At 34.7% G+C, this 19,176-nt stretch overlaps 2 protein-coding genes across 2 annotated transcripts in view; one reads left to right on the forward strand and one right to left on the reverse strand.

Moving 5' to 3' along the window:
- Positions 1-8,157, reverse strand: part of Parpbp (PARP1 binding protein) — a 63,201-nt gene extending 55,044 nt beyond the window's left edge. Inside the window, exons 1-2 of the mRNA XM_027945582.3 lie at positions 8,079-8,157; positions 3,816-3,971 (exon numbers count right to left, since the gene is read on the reverse strand). Of these exons, the coding sequence (XP_027801383.2) occupies positions 3,816-3,968 (153 nt within the window). The 5' untranslated portion in view covers positions 3,969-3,971; positions 8,079-8,157. The remainder of the gene's footprint in view (positions 1-3,815; positions 3,972-8,078) is intronic.
- Positions 8,158-8,233: 76 nt separating this feature from the next.
- Positions 8,234-19,176, forward strand: part of Nup37 (nucleoporin 37) — a 39,591-nt gene continuing 28,648 nt past the window's right edge. The window contains exons 1-2 of the mRNA XM_027927974.2: positions 8,234-8,303; positions 10,018-10,238. Coding sequence (XP_027783775.2) covers positions 10,083-10,238 — 156 coding nt within the window. The 5' untranslated portion in view covers positions 8,234-8,303; positions 10,018-10,082. The remainder of the gene's footprint in view (positions 8,304-10,017; positions 10,239-19,176) is intronic.

A 19,176-nucleotide genomic window follows, 5' to 3' on the forward strand; every position in this document is an offset into this window, starting at 1 on the left:
ACAAATACTAATAAACCAAATTCAACAGCACGTTAAAAGGATCATTTGCCATGGACAAGTGGGATTTATCTGAATGATGTAAGGATGTTTCAACACATGCAAATCTATAAACATGATACACCTGACTAACAGAATGAAGGACAAAAATGATATGGTCATCTCAAGATTTTTTAAAAAAAAAATCATTTGACAAAACAAAACAGCCTGTCATGATAAAAAACTCGGAATAAATTAAGTCTAGAAGAATATATATGAACACATTTAAGATCATATATGACAACCCCACAGTTAACATCATACTCAATCATGAAAAAGTATCTTTCCTTCTAAGATCAGGAATAAGATAAGGATGCTCATTTGCACCACTTCTATTCATTGTGGAACTATAAATCCCAGCTGGAGCCATTTGGCAAGAGAAAAATAAAAGGCATTCAAATTACAAAGGAAAATGTTAAATTGTCTCTGTTTGGAGATGACATAATCTAATATACAGAAAACCCTGAAGACTCCACAAAAAAATTGTCAGAATTAATAAATGAATTCAGTAAGGTGGAAGAATATAAAATAAAAAAAATGTACAGAAATCTGTAATGTTTCTATACTAACAGTGCACTATCCAAAAATAAAGAAAATAGCTACAAAAATAATAAAAATACTTAGAAGTTAATTTATTAAATATCTGTTCATTGAAACTATAAAATGTTGATAAAAGAAACTGAAGACAGAAATAAATGGAAAATAATCCCATGTCCATGAATTAGAATATTGTTAAAAATGTGCATACTACCCAAATTGACCTACACATTCAATGCAATCCCTATCAAATTCTAATGGCATTTTTCACAAAAACAGAGAAAATATTAAAATGTATATATATATAACTACAAAAGACTCTGAATAGCCAAAGCAATCTTAAGCAAAAAGAACAAACTGGAGGCATCATACTATCTAATTTCAAAATTTACTACAAAAGTATAGTAATCAAAACAATATGGTATTGGTTTAAAAACAGTCACATGATAATGCAAGAGAATAGAGCAAGCACCCAGAAATAAATCCACACATTTATAGTCAATTGCCTTTCAGCAATGATGCCAAGAACACATGACAGGGAAAGAATGAATAAACAGTGTTGGGAAAATTAAATATTCACATGCAGAAAACTAAAACAGACCTTCATCTCAGATCATTTTAAAAAATCAACTCAAAATGGGTTGAAGATTTACATGTAAGACCTGAAATGTAAAACAACTAGGAAAAAACACAGGGAAAAGCTCCATCACCTGGTGTGGGCAATGACTTTTTTTGTAAGAACCTAAACATACAAGCAACAAAAGCAAAAATAGGCAAATGAGACTACTTCAAACTAAAAAACTTCTGCAGGGATAATATAACAAAAGAGTTTAAAAAAAAAAAAAACAGAATGGAAGAAACTGTTTGCAAAACAAACATTAATAATGAGTTAATATCTAAAACACATAAGGAACTCAAACAATTCAATATTATAAAACATAATTCCATTAAAAATAATTAAAGAATTTGAATAGACATTTTTCAAAAGAAGATATATAAATGTCCAAGAAAAATCAAAATATGCTCTGAATGAGTAAATTATTAGAGAATTGCGAATTAAACCCACAATGAGGTATCACCTCACACTATCAGAATGGCTACTATTAAAAAGATGACATATAAAAAGTGTTTGAGAAGATGTAGACAAAGGGGAACCCTCAGGCTCTGTTGCTCAGAGTGTAAATTAGTACTGTCATTATGGAAAATAGTATGGAGGTTCCTCAAAATATTAAAATTAGAACTACCATATGATCTAGCAATCCCTTCATTGGGTGTGTATCCAAAGGAACTGAATTCAGTTTGTAAAACAGGTAACTGCACTCTTGTGTTCCCTTGAAACATTACCCACAATAGCTAAAGTATGAAATCAATTTTAATGTCCATCAATGGATGAATAGAAAAAGAAAATTTTGTATATATTCACAATAGAATACCATCAATCTTTCAAAAGATGGAATTTCTGTCATTTGTGACAACAGGTTGAATCTGGAGGATACTATCCTAATGAAGTAAACTAAGCACAGAAAGACAAATTCTGCAAAGATTCACTTACTTATGGAATGTAACAAACTTGAACTTATAGAAGTAGAGAGTAGAATGAGAGTTAGCCGGAGCCAGATGGGAACTGAATTAGGGAGATATTGGTCAAAGGATACAAAATTTCAGTTAGATAGGAAGAATAAGCCTAAGAGATCAACTGTATAACATGCTGACTGAGAATACTTTGTATCCTTGAAAATTAATAAAATAACAGATTTTAAGTGTTATCACAAAAATTATAAGCCTGTATGGTAATATGTATGATAATTGGCTCTATTTAATCATTTCATAATGTATATATCTTTTAAAACAATATATTATTCAGGATAAATATATATGATTTTTGTCTATTAAAAAATTTTTAAGGGCTAGAGTTGTAGCACAGTGGTAGAGCGCTTGCCTAGCATGTGTGAGGCACTGGATTCAATCCTCAGCACCACATAAAAATAAGTAAAATAAAGGTCCATCAACAACTAAAAAAAATTTTTTTAATTTTTTTTAATTGAGATATGCTTAAGGCCTATCAAAAGGCTAAAAATGGACTGTGAACCAAGACTGACTCCCAGAGCCCTTATTCTTAACTATAACACCATGCTACCTGTTTTATTAGCAATATATATATATTTTTCCAACCCAATAAATGTATGTCTACCCAAGCTTTTTAATGATTGCACAGCATTCCATTAATGGTTTACAAATCTACATAAAAAGAACCTACAAACAATGTACATTTAGATTATTTCTAGTTTATTACATTATTAAAAATTATTATGCTATGAAATACATCCTTCCTCTAAAACCTTCCCTTCCTTTCTCCAAAATCTACCTAAAATCAAGAAGTTTTTCCTTAACTGCTCTAGCCTACATTATTCCTTCTCGCCTATGAACACCTCCGGCCCCTTAGTTTGGCCCAAGCTGTCTATAAAAAAATCATTTAAGGGAGATTTTAAAAGGCAGTTTTCCAGCACTTCAATGCAGATTAGGATAATCTGAATTTCTAGGATTAGAGCACAAAAGGTCAGTATTGTTTGAAAGTCTTCACAAATTATTAGTCTTTGCAATCTGTTTTTGGAATAATTAATCCATACCATAGAGTTTGAAACTATAATTATGTTTAAATAAAAAGTATATGTGTCATCTAGAACTTCTTTTAGGGAACCAAGGAACACTTATTAAACAGGAATAAATTTAACCATAATAATCATAATAGTTGCATGTTTATCTGAAGACCTCCCATGAAATATTAAATGTGCATGTCCTATGTCAAATTGTACATATGAAGGTCTCAATTTTGAAACAAATTATTTCAAAAGCAATTGAAATATTTTGACACAGATATGCAGCAGCATTTTTAATATATGATACCATCATAGAAGGGGCAAACGTTGCAAAGAAATTGATGGACACAAGCTTAAGTTTATTCAGATAGGCAGCAACTGGGCTGGGGTTGTAGCTCAGTGGTAGAGCACTTGCCTAGCACATGTGAAAAACTGGTTTCTATCTATCCTCAGCACCACATAAAAGTAAATAAATAGAGGTATTGTGTCTATGACTAAAATATGTGTGTGTGTGTGTGTATATATATATATATATATATATATATATATATATATATATATATTTATTTAAATGGGCAGCAAATAAAAAGGCTTATTTTTATTTAGAAAAAAATAGAAGAGTAAACCTAAATATAGTTTACTAACCTGTTTATTGTTCTCTGCCATGGAAAGCTGCAATGCCAAGAGCATGGAGTCTGCGCCACACAGAGTAGTTCTTTCAGAATCACAAAGAACATGCCAGTTCCTTCTAAATGCTTTAATCATGTCCAAGACAGACTTCTGATTAAGCACAGCCATTCCCTTAAAGTAGGACAGAATACAATGTTAAAGTGCCTTATTTTAATTGGAAATTAACATTTAACATGTGTAAGCAAGCACAATTAGAAGGGGGGGGGTAGTAAATGAGAGATTATTTCATATTTACCAAGATTGTTGTTAATTAAATTCAGGAAAACAGAATAATACAATTTCTGCTCAATCATATTTTCCTCTAGTTTTCTTAAGCCAAATCTTTTGAAATAACAAAATTCAACCTTCAATTCTGAAAATTCACAAAAAAAACATGAATTCTGCAGACTTATAATTAAAGACGCAGACATAACTAATTAAAGCTGTATTTTTAAAATATTTATTTTGAGATAGATGGTAGTTTAAGGGGAGGGGGAGCCAATTTCCTCCCATCTCTATATTGTTCCAAAAGTGGTGGTCTATTTTTTCAACCCTTTGAATCTGGGTCAGTCTTGTGACTTAATTTTACCAATAGCATGTGATGAGAATGACATATGGGAATTCGAAGACAAGGCCTTAGGAAGTACAGAAGAGTTAATGCATCAAGAATGACTGCTAACATTGGCAGCTAGATTCTGGGAACTTAGATTTCAGGAGGGTTTCCAATAAAAGTAGTTCACTGTGCTAAACTATTTGTACAAATAATATAGTTTATGCCGAACATTTGGTCTCCTTCTGAGTCTGGAATTCAGACAGAGCACACCTATGTGCTCAGCCCCCAATTAAAAAACAAAACAATAACAAAAAAAAAAAAAACCTGGCACTAAGTCTCTAATAAGTCTTCCCCAGTAGACACATTTCTTGTGTGTTGTCACCTGTTTCTGGTTGATTCCTGTGTGACTCTACGAGAAGAGGACCTTTAGAAGCTTATACCTGGTCTCCCTGGACTTTGCCCCATATTCCTTTTTCCTTTGCACTGTTGTTTTGTATCCTTTTGCTGTAATAAATTATATCCATGACTACGACTATATGCTGAGTACTCCGAATCCTCCTAACAAATCATCCATTCTGGGTCTTGAGGACCTCCCAACACAAGGCCTTCAACTCTCACTATATTGTGGCCCTGAGACTGCTGTATTAAAAAGTTCATGCTAGCCTCCTGAAATGGACACATGAAAGAGAACCACAGCACTCCATGTGAAACTTACACCAACTCACAGGTGAATGAGGGAGGTGTCCTTACACTACCTAGCCTCAGTCAACCTGCCAGATGAATGTCAGCAACATGAGTGATCTCAGGCAAGACCAGCAGGAGAATGACCTAGCTGAGTATAGTACCAAACTGCTGACCTACAGAACCATTAAAAAAAAAGGTTGTTATTTTACAGTCACAAATTTTGAGGTGGTATGTTGCCACAGCAATAGACAACCAATGAAAGAGCTAACATTTAGGAATTATGTGGTGTCAGATACTTTTCAAAAGTTTAATATTGATTACCCCACTCAACTCCTAAAAGTACCATATCAAGGTAAAGCCTATTATTATCCTCATTTCACACCTGAAGAAAATAATGCACATGTCACTCAGCTAGTAAATGGTCAAACAGGCATAAATATAGATTTCTAAGTCCATAAGCTGGACTCTTAAATCACTATATTTCATAACTTCTTCTCATGCTGACAAAAGCCCTTCAAAATAACCTGATGTCGTGCCAATGTTTTATATACACAAGGCAGCCAATTCCTTTCTCTGAGTTTACAAATATGCCTGCTAAGTTTTTTTCCCATTTTCTTTTAACTACCCAAGTCTCCAACACAATCTTCACATGTGGTATTTTCCATACACATCCTATTTACTGACTCCTCTGTTATCCTTTTGTTCTTATGAAGCATAAACAGAATCCCAGATGTTTACTAGGTACCTAAGGCTTGTACAATGAAGAAAAAGGGCATATGCCATCTGCAAAATAATAATTTAAATTACAGACATAATCTGTGATACTATTTAAAAACACAGGTAGCAGACCACACATAGCTAAGTTATATTTCTATTCAAAATATCACCTCCATCTCTTAAAAAGAAGAATATGAAGAAGTAAGTAAAGCATCAGCAGCAGTGATATTATCAGTTTACTTGAAATAAAATTTCAGCAGATTCCTTACTGGTATTTTTTTTTAAAGATACTATGAGTTGAGATTCCTGTAAGTGAAAACTCATCTAGAATTAGATCATTCTGAATCCTGGCTCCACCCACTTACTAGTTATGGGATCTTGGCCAACTTATATCACTTGTCCTGCCTCAGTTTCCTTGAACTGAAAGTAAAAATAGTTCCTATGTTGTAGGGTTTTGTGAGAGCAATGAGAAAATGACATAAATACACACAAAGCTTTTGGAACAGTGCCTGGCACATAAAAAAGCACATAACCTATTATCACACATTATGAGATTCTAAGTCATTTTTGCTTGTTTTTGTTTTTGGTACTGGGGATTGAAACCAGGGGAACTTTACACTGAGCTCCATTTCCAGTACTTGAACTTGCAATCTTCCTGCCTCAGCCTCTGGAACTGCTGGGATGATAGGCATGTGCCACCCTGCCTGGCTGTAGGTTATTTTGACTTAAAATTGAAACAACATTACATCGGGCACAGTGGTATACACCTGCAATCCCAGAAACTCCTGAGGCTAAGGTAGAAGGATTGCAAGTTCAAGGCCAGCCTCCACAAATTTAGCAAGTCTCTGTCGCAAAATGAGGATAAGAGCTGGAAGCACCACTGGGCTAAATTCTCAGTTCCAAAACACCAAAAGAGAGAAGAAGGATAAGAAGAAGGGGGGAAAAACACTAATGGTGACAGAACACCAACCAAGAGTCTCATCTAGGGGTCAGCAAATTTTTTGGAGAGAACAAATAGTAAACATTTAAGACATGCAGGCCATATCATCTGTGTCATAACTACTTTACCTTATAGTATGAAAATAGTCGTGGACAAAATATAAACAAATGAGCAGAGCTGTGATCCAATAAAATTTTATTTGTGGACACTGAAATTTGTGTTTTCATATAATTTGCACATATCACAAAATATTCATTTTTTTTTCTCCCAACTATTTAAACATGTAAAGTCCACTCTTAGTTCAGAAGCCAACTGTACAAGAACAGGAAGTGCAAATGGTTTGCCAACCTCTGATCTAGTTCCTGTTCTTCTAGTAGCTCTTCCAGTGGCTGTGTGAACCTAGTTAATAAGCTTTACACCTGGCTGCCCAGTAGAGGTATCAGAACACTGAAAATCTAATTTTTCAACTTACCTTCCAGCCAGTTGTCAATGAGAGGAGTCAATGAGAGACTTTATGTGCAAGCACTTTGCAGGCTACACTGTACAAAAAGAGCCTTAGAATGTGGCCTTAGAAATAAACACTTGTTTTAAAAAGTCTACTCCAAGGTGCACTGAAGCAAAAAAAAAAAAAAAAAAAAATATATATATATATATATATAGAGAGAGAGAGAGAGAGAGAGAGAGAGATAGATATAGATAGATATACATGAAACAGAAAATTCTCACTGGGAGGCAAAGTGAGATGGTTGATAGAAATATACTTTGGATTCAGATACAGCAGAATTCACACCCAGACCCCTTATTGGTTAGTTCTACGCTTTGGGGTATTTAAAATCTCTTATGAGCATCTGCAGAAAGGGTAAGATAATTTCTACCTAATAAAATGATTAGGCATTAATGAAAAAATTATACAACCCACTTAATGCTGAGCATTTAGTAGGTACTACTAAATAAAAATGGCAGTTGATGCTGTTATTATCAGAAGGCAGGTCCTAAATGTTCCTTGGGTGCAAATAATAACAAAGGAAGAGGGGAATTGTGGAATTGGAGTCCGCCTACATCCTAGAACTAGAATCCTGATTTCCTGCCTTTCTAATGGACTTTAAGCAAGCCTCCATGAACCTCAATCTTCCAATCTGCAGGATCCCTCGGGATCTTTCAGCTCCAGCACAAAATACTGTGAACTCTGTCCAATGCGTGCTGACCCAATAGTCTTTAGAGAAAGCCACTACACAAAACCCCAGGTGGTCACTTAGCACTGTGCTATCACCGAAACGCTCAGACAAGCCGCATTTTGAATCGTCACGCAAAGTAGGAATGGCGGCAAGGAGAAAGCGAGACTCACTTAGCTCAGAGAAGACCCCGGAGGTGCAAATCTCAGGGAGGTAAGGCCCCTCACGACTACAGATGGACCGCTGCTCAAGTAGTTGCTGGTTACATTTCAAATATCGCGGGAGGGCTCGGGAACCAATCGCTGCGCTCGCCCTTCGACCCGGAAGCAGAGGCACGCGCGCCGCTGCAGCCCGCAGCTGAGACCAGCTCCCTCCAGGTCGCTTCCCCGCCTTCTCCGGTGCGTAGCGCGCGGGCGATCCAGGGGGCCTCGCCGGTCGCTTCGGGTCCCCCCGGGCTCCAACCCTGTCCCCCAGGAGCTCTTCCCTTTGATCTCGGGCTCAGGGAGGCGGGTTGTCACGGGACACACCTGGCTCTGGGAGAGGCTTGGGAGTTATCTTGTTCCTTCCCTCTTCATCTGCCCTTCCACTCTGTGACTTGAGTGGGCAAGTCCCAGCTCTCGGGTACAGTGAAGCCCTGTGAGTGTTGGCACCAGGCTTTCAAGAGCAATAGGTGAGGTACCGAGTCTCGACCTCCAAACTCTGGCACTAGCATCTCTCTCTGCATTGGAGGACTTCTCACCTGCTGGTTACCCTTAACACGTGTCCAGTCCTGGATCCGCATTCATTAAGGTTATTAGTATATAAGCTCCCTGAGTGGTAAGACTTATCTCATTCTCAGTACAGACTCAGACACTTGTTTTTTCTTTTGTTTTTTAAATTTTTTTTAGTTGTAGATGGACACAATGCCATTATTATTATTATTATTATTATTATTATTATTATTAGCGTAGTGCGGGGGGGGGGGGGGGGGGGGATGGAACCCAGTGCCTCACGCATGCTAAAGCACTGTACCACTGAGCCACAACCCTGGCCCCCAGATATTTGTTTTCATTGCCGAGTCCAGCTGTTTTCAGAACAGTTCTTTGTGTGTGTGTGAGTGTGTGTTATAGATGGACATAATACTTTTATTTTTATGTGGTGCTGAGGATCAAACCCAGTGTCTCATACGTGCTAGGCAAGTGCTCTGCCACTGAGCTGCAACTCCAGCTCTTTTGTCTTATGTTTTCTAAAAAATATATATTTTAGCTCTTTAAAATTCATAATTCTCATGCGGGAATGATGTTTTCAGAGTGCACTCTAAGCCTTGACAGGTTAGTTGAGGTTTTGTGCCCAGTTTTGTAAATCAGTCACACATGTTGGCCCTCTAGATCCTCCAGGATCTGTATTTTATATCAGCTTATATTATGGCACTTTTCACACCTAGTCATAACTATCCTTGTTGGTGATTTCCTTCAAGGAAATAGGCCATCTTTTGTTTGTTTGTTTTGTTTCCTCTAGCACCACTGCCCAACACAATAAAATCTTTCAAGTCCTGGCTTTTGTTTATGAGCTTAACAAATTAACCACCTAAAGCCTCCATGCCTTGGTTTTTAAAATGGGATCAACAGGTATTACCTGTTTTTAGGTTAGTGCGAATATTAGGGGTATGCCAGTAAAATGCTAAACAGGTACCTACAAATACTGTTTCATAAATTTGAACTATTATTAATTTCTTATGAATATACTTTCTTTTAAGATGATTCCTTTTTTTTTTTATCCAACCCAGGGCCTTGTGCATATGAGGCAAGCACTCTACCAACTGAGCTATGTCCCCAAGCCATAAGATGATTCCTTCTTTAAGTACTCAGTGTATCTTTAATTAATTAGATACAATTTTATGATGTTATATACGTGGGTATCATGAATGTGGTAAAGAGGAAAGCTGTAGAACAGTGCTTAATTATAAATAGTTAAAGTGAGGGGTTTTTTCCCTGTATCTTCTGTCCCTTTATAAGTACTCTAAATGCTTTTGGGGATCTACCTTTGACAATTCAATACCAAACCTTATTTTGAATCATCTGTTAAATGACCAACACTGACCACTTCTAATTATGTCTGTGCTATAATCCACAGTTTCGCGACATTGTGCAGTAGAAATCTATTCTATTTCTACAACTGCTCCAGTTTTGACATACAAGATGAAGCAAGATCCCACAAGAAATGCTGCCTACACTGTGGATTGCGACGATTATGTACATGTGGTAGAATTTAATCCCTTTGACAGTGGGGATTCAGGAAATCTAATTGCATATGGTGGCAATAATTATGTGGTTATTGGCACATGTACATTTCAGGTTAGTGCACAAACTACAGTGAATGATAGTGAAAATATTTCACTGATAAGAAATTTATACAAAGTTAAACTTTGGAAGTATATTGAATTTTAGTCCAAAAAAAAATGATATGAAGACCCACAGAGAAGGATATTCCCAGTAATATATGCTTGAGATTTGTGCAAACATTATATAAATGAAAACATAGAGTATGAAGTTCCTTTTTTGCCTATGATTAGAAATGAAATATTGTGGTAATTAAAGGCTACGAGTAACTGAATATTGGTATGTACAGAAAAAATTCAAATCCAGTTAATTACAGTTTTTCTATATTCTGCTTTTACATAGGAAATAAGGTCATATTGAGAGCTTAAAAAGTCTTCCAGGAGAATTTACAACTTTCATGATATTCAGTTTTCCTATTAATTTGTTCTCACTTTTTACATTTAAAATATACATCTAAAGTATATGAGATATGGGATCGTATTTAAGTGAGCAGGCGGGTCAGCATAGCCCTTAAAGAGCATAAATTCTGGAGCCAAAATACCTGGGTATTTTACTTCTGCTTGGCTGTACCTCTGAACAACTGCACAGTCTTGAGCAAGTACTTAGCCTCTCCTATAATCATTAGAATATAATGCTCAAAAGGACTTTTTGAGGATATGATGAGTTAGTGTGTATAAAATTTCTAGATGCCATCTGGCACATTGCAATCTGTATATGTTTTAATTATCATTGATAATGGTAGTTGTGATAGTTGTAGCCCCATATTTAACACCAAAGTAAGATTGCTTTGTGGTGAGCACACACAGTGTTTTCTTACGGGAAAGCTACTATATGTAAGAGCCTAAAAAAATTGAAGCTTTAGCCATCTGGAATCTATGGCTAATCCTTTGTTGATCGGGATATTATTCACAGAACTATATTTCTCAAATTAGAATTAATCAATGAGGTAGTTTGGCAGTCCCCAATTTTCAAAGGTTTAAAATAACTATTATTAAAGTGATGTTATAAACATTATTTCCTCTTTCACTTAAGAGACAAGTTTCATATCTTGAACAGTTTTGACATCAGAATGCAATTTAGCACTTTATAGTACAATAAATGTGTAAAGTTATACAAAATTAGGATGCATTCATATTTATCCTAAAGGGAAGTATATATTTAAGGTTTTAGTTGTTATTTGAGTAAAACATGAGAACTCTTAGGCTACCCCACATTGTCTTATTAGGTAGGGGTAGGAGTTTGTAACTTTTAGGTTACATATGCCCCTTGACCTAATTTCAGATGGAATGCTGGATTAAGATGATAAAAAGTCATATAATTAGATAATGTAACATACTTTTGAAAAAGACCAAGGAGAAATAATTTCTCTCATGTAGTCCACTAATAGAATAAAACAGCCCCCTACAGGTGAAACAAACTTCCTGCTTCATTATTTTAACATTAGTAAATGTAAACACAGACTTTGAAAAATGTTTATCTCTAGCTTATGATCAGTTAAAACATGTTGTGGGAGAAAGTCAAGAAGGGAGAACAAATTAGGAAAAAGGAAAGACAGAGATAATGGGTAGAAGTGGGGAAAATGACTCAGTGAGAAAAGAGAACAAGTGAAAGCATTTGTATTATTCCATTATGGTTTTTAGTGACATGCATTGTCTTGAATGATTCTCAGACCTGGGAGTTGGCAATGTAGATCTTATCTCCAAATTACCTAGGGAAAAATTAGATTTTGTATTATTTTAGCATATAGTGATCACATCATATTCTAAGCCAGGCATTACAAATGCAGTTAAACAAACCAGTTCCTTTTCTTTTAGAATTTATATTCTGCTTCAGAAAAGTTCAGGGATTTGCATGATTAGGAAATGAAAAAAATAGGATCTAGACCCTATTCTTATACTTTTTTTTCTTTTCCTGTGCTTCTGTTCAGGAAAGTAGATAAAACAGTTCTGAAAGAGAATTGAGTTCCATTAGTTTGGCCTTGAGGATTCAGAATAAATTAATCTCTTTGAAGTTATTTTTTTTTATCTTGTTAAATCTACTAAACATTCCTAGTCTCTCATCCTAGAACCTTCAGGTTTAATAGCACTCAAATTTCATGCCTCTTGTCTTTTTTTTAGTTGCTCAAGACAATATAATGATCCTGATCATATATTTGATTCAAATGGGGTATGAACTCTTAAGAGAAAACTATGCAAAGAATGTTGCATTGAGAGATTTTGACATTCCTATCAGAAAGGCAATTCTTATTATAAGACTATTTGGAAAATACTGATTTTTGAATTTCAGTGGAACATTTTTCAGAACCTAAAGCTGTCATTTTGAGTATGATAGAAATGTGAGTGGAATGATATAGTACTATTGACTAGTGTCATGCAATTGTCAAATATTCATTAAGTGCATAGTAGTTGCCAGGAAAATACAAAAGCAAAGACCCTGCCCTCAAGGAGATATGTAAATATAAAGCAGTGCAATAGAAGCTCTATGTATAAAGGACAAAAGAAGCATGAAAGTTTCTAAGTCTATTCGTAGAGTCTTCATTAATGAATTAAGGTATCTAGTTGGACTTGAATGAGAACATTGATTAGGCAAGCACATTGTTTTTATGTGGCACATGAAGCTGAGAAGGATACCTTAATGCTGTGGATAATAGACTTCATTTATTGAGCACCTGTTATATGTCAGGTTGTGTTTAGATCCAAATGTTATTTAATAGATTGGATCTATGGGCCCAGTTGAGCAAGATAAAATTAAATATAAAGTCTTAAAATGATAGACTGTTAGATCTGAAAGGGAGAATTGTGAATTAGAGTTTTTAGTCATCTGTGTGTTCACCATGAATCAGTGCAATGAGTAAACTGCCAAAGGGAGCTAATTCAGTACTATCCAGTAGGAATATAATATGAGCACAAATATCAATTTAAATATTGTAGTCATCTAAAAACTTCAAAAACAGGTGAAATTAAACTTTAACATTTTTTACCCACTATATCTAGAATATTACACATGTAATCAGTGCAAAAATTAATGGCTGGCTGGACATGGTGGCATGTACATGTAATCACAGCTACTGGGGAGGTTGGGGCAGGAGATGACGAGTTTGAGGCTACCTTGGGCAATATAGGGAGATCTGTTTGAAAAAAGTAGAAAGTTTTTAATGATATATTATTTTCATAATCTTTGAAATCATCTAGTATATTTTACACCTTATAAAGTGTACATGTCTCAAATTGAACTAGCCACATTTCAAGTGCTTTAGGTCATGTGGCTAGTGGCTACAATATCAGACAGCATAGTTCTCTTATCTTCCTCTATAAGTTGACAGTAATATTTATAACCATAACCTTCAGTTCTCAGCAATATATTATGATTCAGAGGAGATAATATATTTGAAGACAAATTTCAGTGTAAGTTTAAACTCATGGGAAGTAAGTGCAAACTTTTTCAGAAGTTCTACTAGAGATTAAAGCATTAAAGAAACAAACTAGATAAACTTCACAGTCTTGTCTAACTGAAATTCTGTGTTTGGCATTAAATAGGTGTGGGCTAATGCATTTTAAACCCTTAGAAGAGCCCTTTCATCAACATGGCTGATGTCTCAACCTCAAATTTTTGGAGCCTTGTATAATCATTTCTATTATAGCAAGTTTTCCAGAGTCTGTTAATTTCCTGACTATACAATACTGCCTGCACCTCAGATTGATCCCAAAATAGCATTCATCTCTGCCTATACCACAAACGCACTCTATCCTTTTTGTTGGCTCAATGACAGTGCTGCCAGGGGAAAAAAAGTTTCACTGGTAATTCATAACACTCAAGCTATATACAATCCCTGAGATTGAGCCATGACCACCTAATGATTCCATGTATAATTTTCAACAAATAAAGGACCTGATTTTTCACTACTATTGTTATAGGGGCAAAATAATGTGCATTTTTATTTGAAAACTCCATTCTGAGAAGATTGATTTGTCAGGTGTGGAAAAGTAAATGTAATCCAAACTATGAAGTCAGCTATGATTAGTCTCCTAAACTTATTTTAAAATTGCTTAGTGGTTGCTGTCTTGGCATATCTGACTGTTAGCTATACAGCTATTATACACACACGTTATAAAGCACTAAAATTTGGCAGAGTGTTTCTTTCCTTGATAGGTGTATTTCTATTTTCTCCTTTCATTTACAGAAAAGCTTTTGCTATTAACTCTAAATTCATCTGAAATTTAAAGTTATTTTCAAAGGATATCTGAATTATGTAGAGAAAGATAATATGTAGTATGTCTGTGAAATGACTTGGCTAAGATCCCAAAGCCTGCCATGGGGAAAATCAATACATCTACTTGGATGCAGTTAGAGTATACTTATGAAACATTACATTTAGTTCAAGTTGAAGGGAATTCTTAAAACTGGCCTTCAGGTAATCCTGTTTATACAGACATATATTCCATTATATATTAAGTATCACCTGCTCTGGATTTTTCTCTGATATTTTATAATCCCATAGTTCTATAAAAGATGACTAGCGTTACTTAGTACTGAACATTCTTTTGGTAAATTTGTAAAATTGTTTGCCTTAATCTTTAGAAAATTTAGTTCAGGTAATGGTTTAAATGGAAGAATGATTTATTTTTAAATTTTAGTATTTTATGCTCATAAAAATATATATTTAAAAATAGTTATAATGAAAAGTAATAAAGTGGATCCCTGTATACTACCTACTACCTAGCCTAGGAAAGGGATATTAGCAATTCCTTTGAAGACCTGTGAATATCCCTCCACTACTTCCATTCTGTCTCACACTAAGGGGTAAGCACGTTTGAAATTTTGTATTGTTGTTTCCTTATTTTTCTTTATAGCATTTTTATGTATGTATATTCCAAATCACTATGTTTTCATGTTTTAAATTTTATTTCAATCTTTTAAACTTTGTTGTTCTTGTTTAATAGTATATTTATTAGATTCCTCCAAGTTGAAGTTCCTTTATTTTTAGCATTGTATGGTATAACATGACAATTTATTTATTCCTGTACTGTTGGGTTACTTTTCATTTTTTGGTGTAGAAAAAATTGTCAATATGCATGTTCTTATCATGTTTTCAGTTTGCATTTTACACACACACACATACACAGTCCTTTTCATTTTTTCCTCTTTAGTTGTTTAGAAGTTTTATATGGTATTTCTCTGTTTCATAATGATTACCAAAGACATTTGAACACTGATATTTAATTAGAGTCAAAATTAATATCTTTACCTTCTTTCTGAAGAAGACAAATCCTTTCACATTTAACTGTCCTCACTGCTCCAGATTTTTGTTCAGTATTTTAGTTTTCTTTCCTTTTTCCTCTTGTTTTAACCCACAAATTAGATATTGCTGTTTTACATAACTAATATTTGTTTGTATTTACCCACATGTTAGCCTTCAGTTTTTTACTCCTTGCTCCTTTCATTTCAAGCTTTCTGAGATCACTTTTCTTCTCCCAAAGCATATTCTTTGCTTCAAGAGTTGGCAAATGTTTTCATTAAAGGGACAGATAGTAAATATTTAATGCTTTGCCAAGCTCTCAGGACTCTTTTAAATGTTACTCTTTGGTTTTTGATTTTCTTTTCACAACACCTTAAAAATGTAAAAATGATTCTCAGCTCATGAAACTTGTAAAACAGGCCATGGGCCAGATTTGGCCCTTGAATTATAGTTTGCCAGTCCCAGATCCTTTAATTGATGCAAACTTTGGAGTTTTGTTTTTCTGAAAATTTATTTAACACAACCACATTCTTGAAATCAGGTTTGTTGTGTCTAAAATTTTATTTCTTTCAGCATTTTGAAGATATTAATTCTACTGTCTTCCTTCTATTGTTTCTGCTGAGAAGTTGGTTGTTGGTCTCATATTCTGTTTTAGAAAATCTATTTCAGAAGACTTTTCTTTCTAGCTTCAGTTGCTAAGATTAATATCTCTCGCTCCCTCTCTCTTCCTCTTTCTTTATCTCCCTCCCTCCTCACCCCCGCCTGTAGGTGTGTGTTTTCTGAAGTTTCGTTACATTATTTCTAGCTATGGATTTGTTTTTAGCTGCCTGAAACAAATGTGGCTACTGGTGGGTGTCATCTAATATGGAGAATCCTTCACCATTGTCTCTTCAAATACTGCCTCTTTCCTATTCTCTTCTTATACAACTCCCATTAAAATGCTGTCTCCAAACCTCTCTTTTTGTCTTCTCTTGGATGAATTCTGAGCAGTTTTTATAAATCCGTCTCCCAGCTGCATCTAAGCATTGAATTTTTAAATTTCAAGTGTATCTTCATCTTAAAGTTCTGTTTTTTTATTTTTCATTGAAACAGTTTTCTATTTATGGGGTACAATATGATATTTTGGTATACATGTAAAATGTGGAATGGTTGAATCAAGATAACATGTTCATCACCTCATTTTTTGTAATGAGACTTGTAAATTTTTTTATTAACCATTTTGAAAAATGTAGTACATTATTATGAGCTGTGGTCACCATGCCCTAAAGTAGATCTCAAAAACAATTATCAAACTGAATTTTTGTATCCTCTGTCCAACGTCACCCCTCCTCCTTCGGTTTCTGGAAACCAATATTCTACTTCCTATTTCTATTAGATTTTCTTTTTCAATGTTTCCCGTATGAACAGATACTTTATCATTCCATTCTTTATCCATTTATCCACCAGTGGACACTTAGATTTATTCCATATCTTGGCTATCGGTGATAATGCTGCAGTGAATACAGATATGCAGATATCAATTCTATATACTATTTTCAATTCCTTTGGCTATATTCCCAGAAATTGGATTGCTGTATCATAGGGTAGTTCAATTTTTAATATATTTTTAATTTTTGATATTTTGAGGAACCTCCATATTGTTTTTTATAATAGTTGGCATAATTTTCATTTCTACCAACAAAATAGAAGGACTACTTTTTCTCTATATCCTTTTCAACACTTGTTTTCTTTTTGATATGGCCATTCTGTCAGATGTGAGGTGCTATCCCATTGTGATTTAGTTTGCCTACTGGGCATTCTTGATATACCTTTTGGCCATTGTGTCGTTTAGGTCCTTTACCCATTTTTTGGTTGGGCTTTTTATTTTTTTGCTCTTGAGTTTCTCATATAGTTAGGATATTGATCTCATCAGATTTATAGTTTACAAATATTTTTGCCCGTTTTATAGGTTCTCTTCACACTTGTTTCTTTTGCTTTGTGAAAGCTTTTTAGATACAGAGGAATTTTATAGTCCTGTTTTTGCTTTTGTTCCCTTGCATTTAGGTTCATATTCAAAATATTGCCCAGACTAGTATTGTGGGGCTTTTCCTTCATGTTTTCTTCAGTTTCAAGTTGTACATCTAACTCTTTAATTTGAGTTGACGTATATATAAGGTATGAAGTAACAATTTGATTTCATGCTTCTGCTTGTGGCTATTCGTCTTTTCCCATTTATTAAAAAGACTGTCCTTAACCCATTGCATGTTTTTCAGACCTTTATAAAAAAATCAATTGTCTGTAAATGCATGGGTTAATTTGTTATTTCAGGATTTTTGAATCCTGTTCCATTGGTCAGTATGTTTGTTGTTATGCTAATATCATGCTGATTTGATTATAGGTCTATTTAGTTTATTTTGAGCAGTGTCACCAAGTTGCCCAGACTATCCTTGAACTTGCCATCTTTCTAGCCAAGTAGTTGTAATTATAAGCATGTACCACTGTGATTGTTCTTTATTTATTTGAAGTACTGGGGATTGAATAAATCCAGGGGCACTCTATCACTGAGCTCTATCTCCCGCCCCTTTATTTTTTTGAGACAGAGCCATACCAAATTAATTGCAAAGGCCTAGAACTTGCAATCCTTCTGTCTATCACTAGAATCACAGACATGCTACCACATTCTGCTGCAATAATTATTTTTAATCTGATGTCTTTGTGGGTTCAAGTCTGCTGTTTTATTGTTTTTGTTTGTAGTACTTTATTTGCATATGTGAAGTGCATGTATATACAAAATTGTGTTTGATTGGACTGTATCTTCGGGAACTTTTTGAGGCCTGGGTAGAGTTGCTCATCCAAGAGAAAATTGCCTTTGTTTCTGTCAGGTGCTTGAGGCCACTACCAACATATGACCACTTTGAAATATGTTCTTTGTCATTTTTTTTGGACTGCATATTTAGTGTGAATTCAAGTCCCAGACTCATGATTATACATAGACTATTAACTTGATTTTGCTCTAAAGTTGCTTTTTCTTTCTCCTGGCTTCAAATCATGTTGGGTATTTTGTATAGTATTTCTTTTTTTGTTCATTTTCCTTCTTCCCCCTTAAGGGCCTTCAGTCTATGTAGAGATCTTTGATATGATGTCCTTCCTTGTGTAGAACTGAGCTTTGTCTCCTATCCCTTGCAAACAGAAGTTTTAAGTCATTTGATGTGGGCAAATGACCTTATGACTCTGCACACTTTGCTACACAATTGCTTCTCTGGATGTCTTTTTTCATTATTTCCGTAATAGAAGAGTTTCTTAAGTTATTGTCCACATTATTAGAGATAGGTGGCTTGACTTTTAAAATTCAGTTTCTTCTTACCTTCCCATGATTATAACCTGAAGTCATTTTAGTAAGACAGAGCTAGGTAAGTAAGCTGACTTTACTGAGCACATATACCCAGAATCAAATATCTACGAGCGCCAGGCAAAGGGGCACACATCTATAATCACAGTAAGTTGGGCAACTGAGGCTCCCAAGTTCATGACCAGCCTCAAGAACTTAGAAAGACCCTAAGCAACTTAATGAGACCCTGTCTCAAAATAAAACATGAAAAGGGGTTGGAGATGTGGCTCAGTGGTTAAGTGCCCTAGTGTTTGATCTTTGATACCAAAAAAAAATTTTTTTAAGAATCTTAAGAGTAAATTAATTTGAATATTATTTGCATATTCGCTATTCGTGAACTATTATGGCAC

Source organism: Marmota flaviventris, chromosome 3, assembly GCF_047511675.1.
Source record: "Marmota flaviventris isolate mMarFla1 chromosome 3, mMarFla1.hap1, whole genome shotgun sequence".
Lineage (NCBI taxonomy): Eukaryota > Metazoa > Chordata > Mammalia > Rodentia > Sciuridae > Marmota > Marmota flaviventris.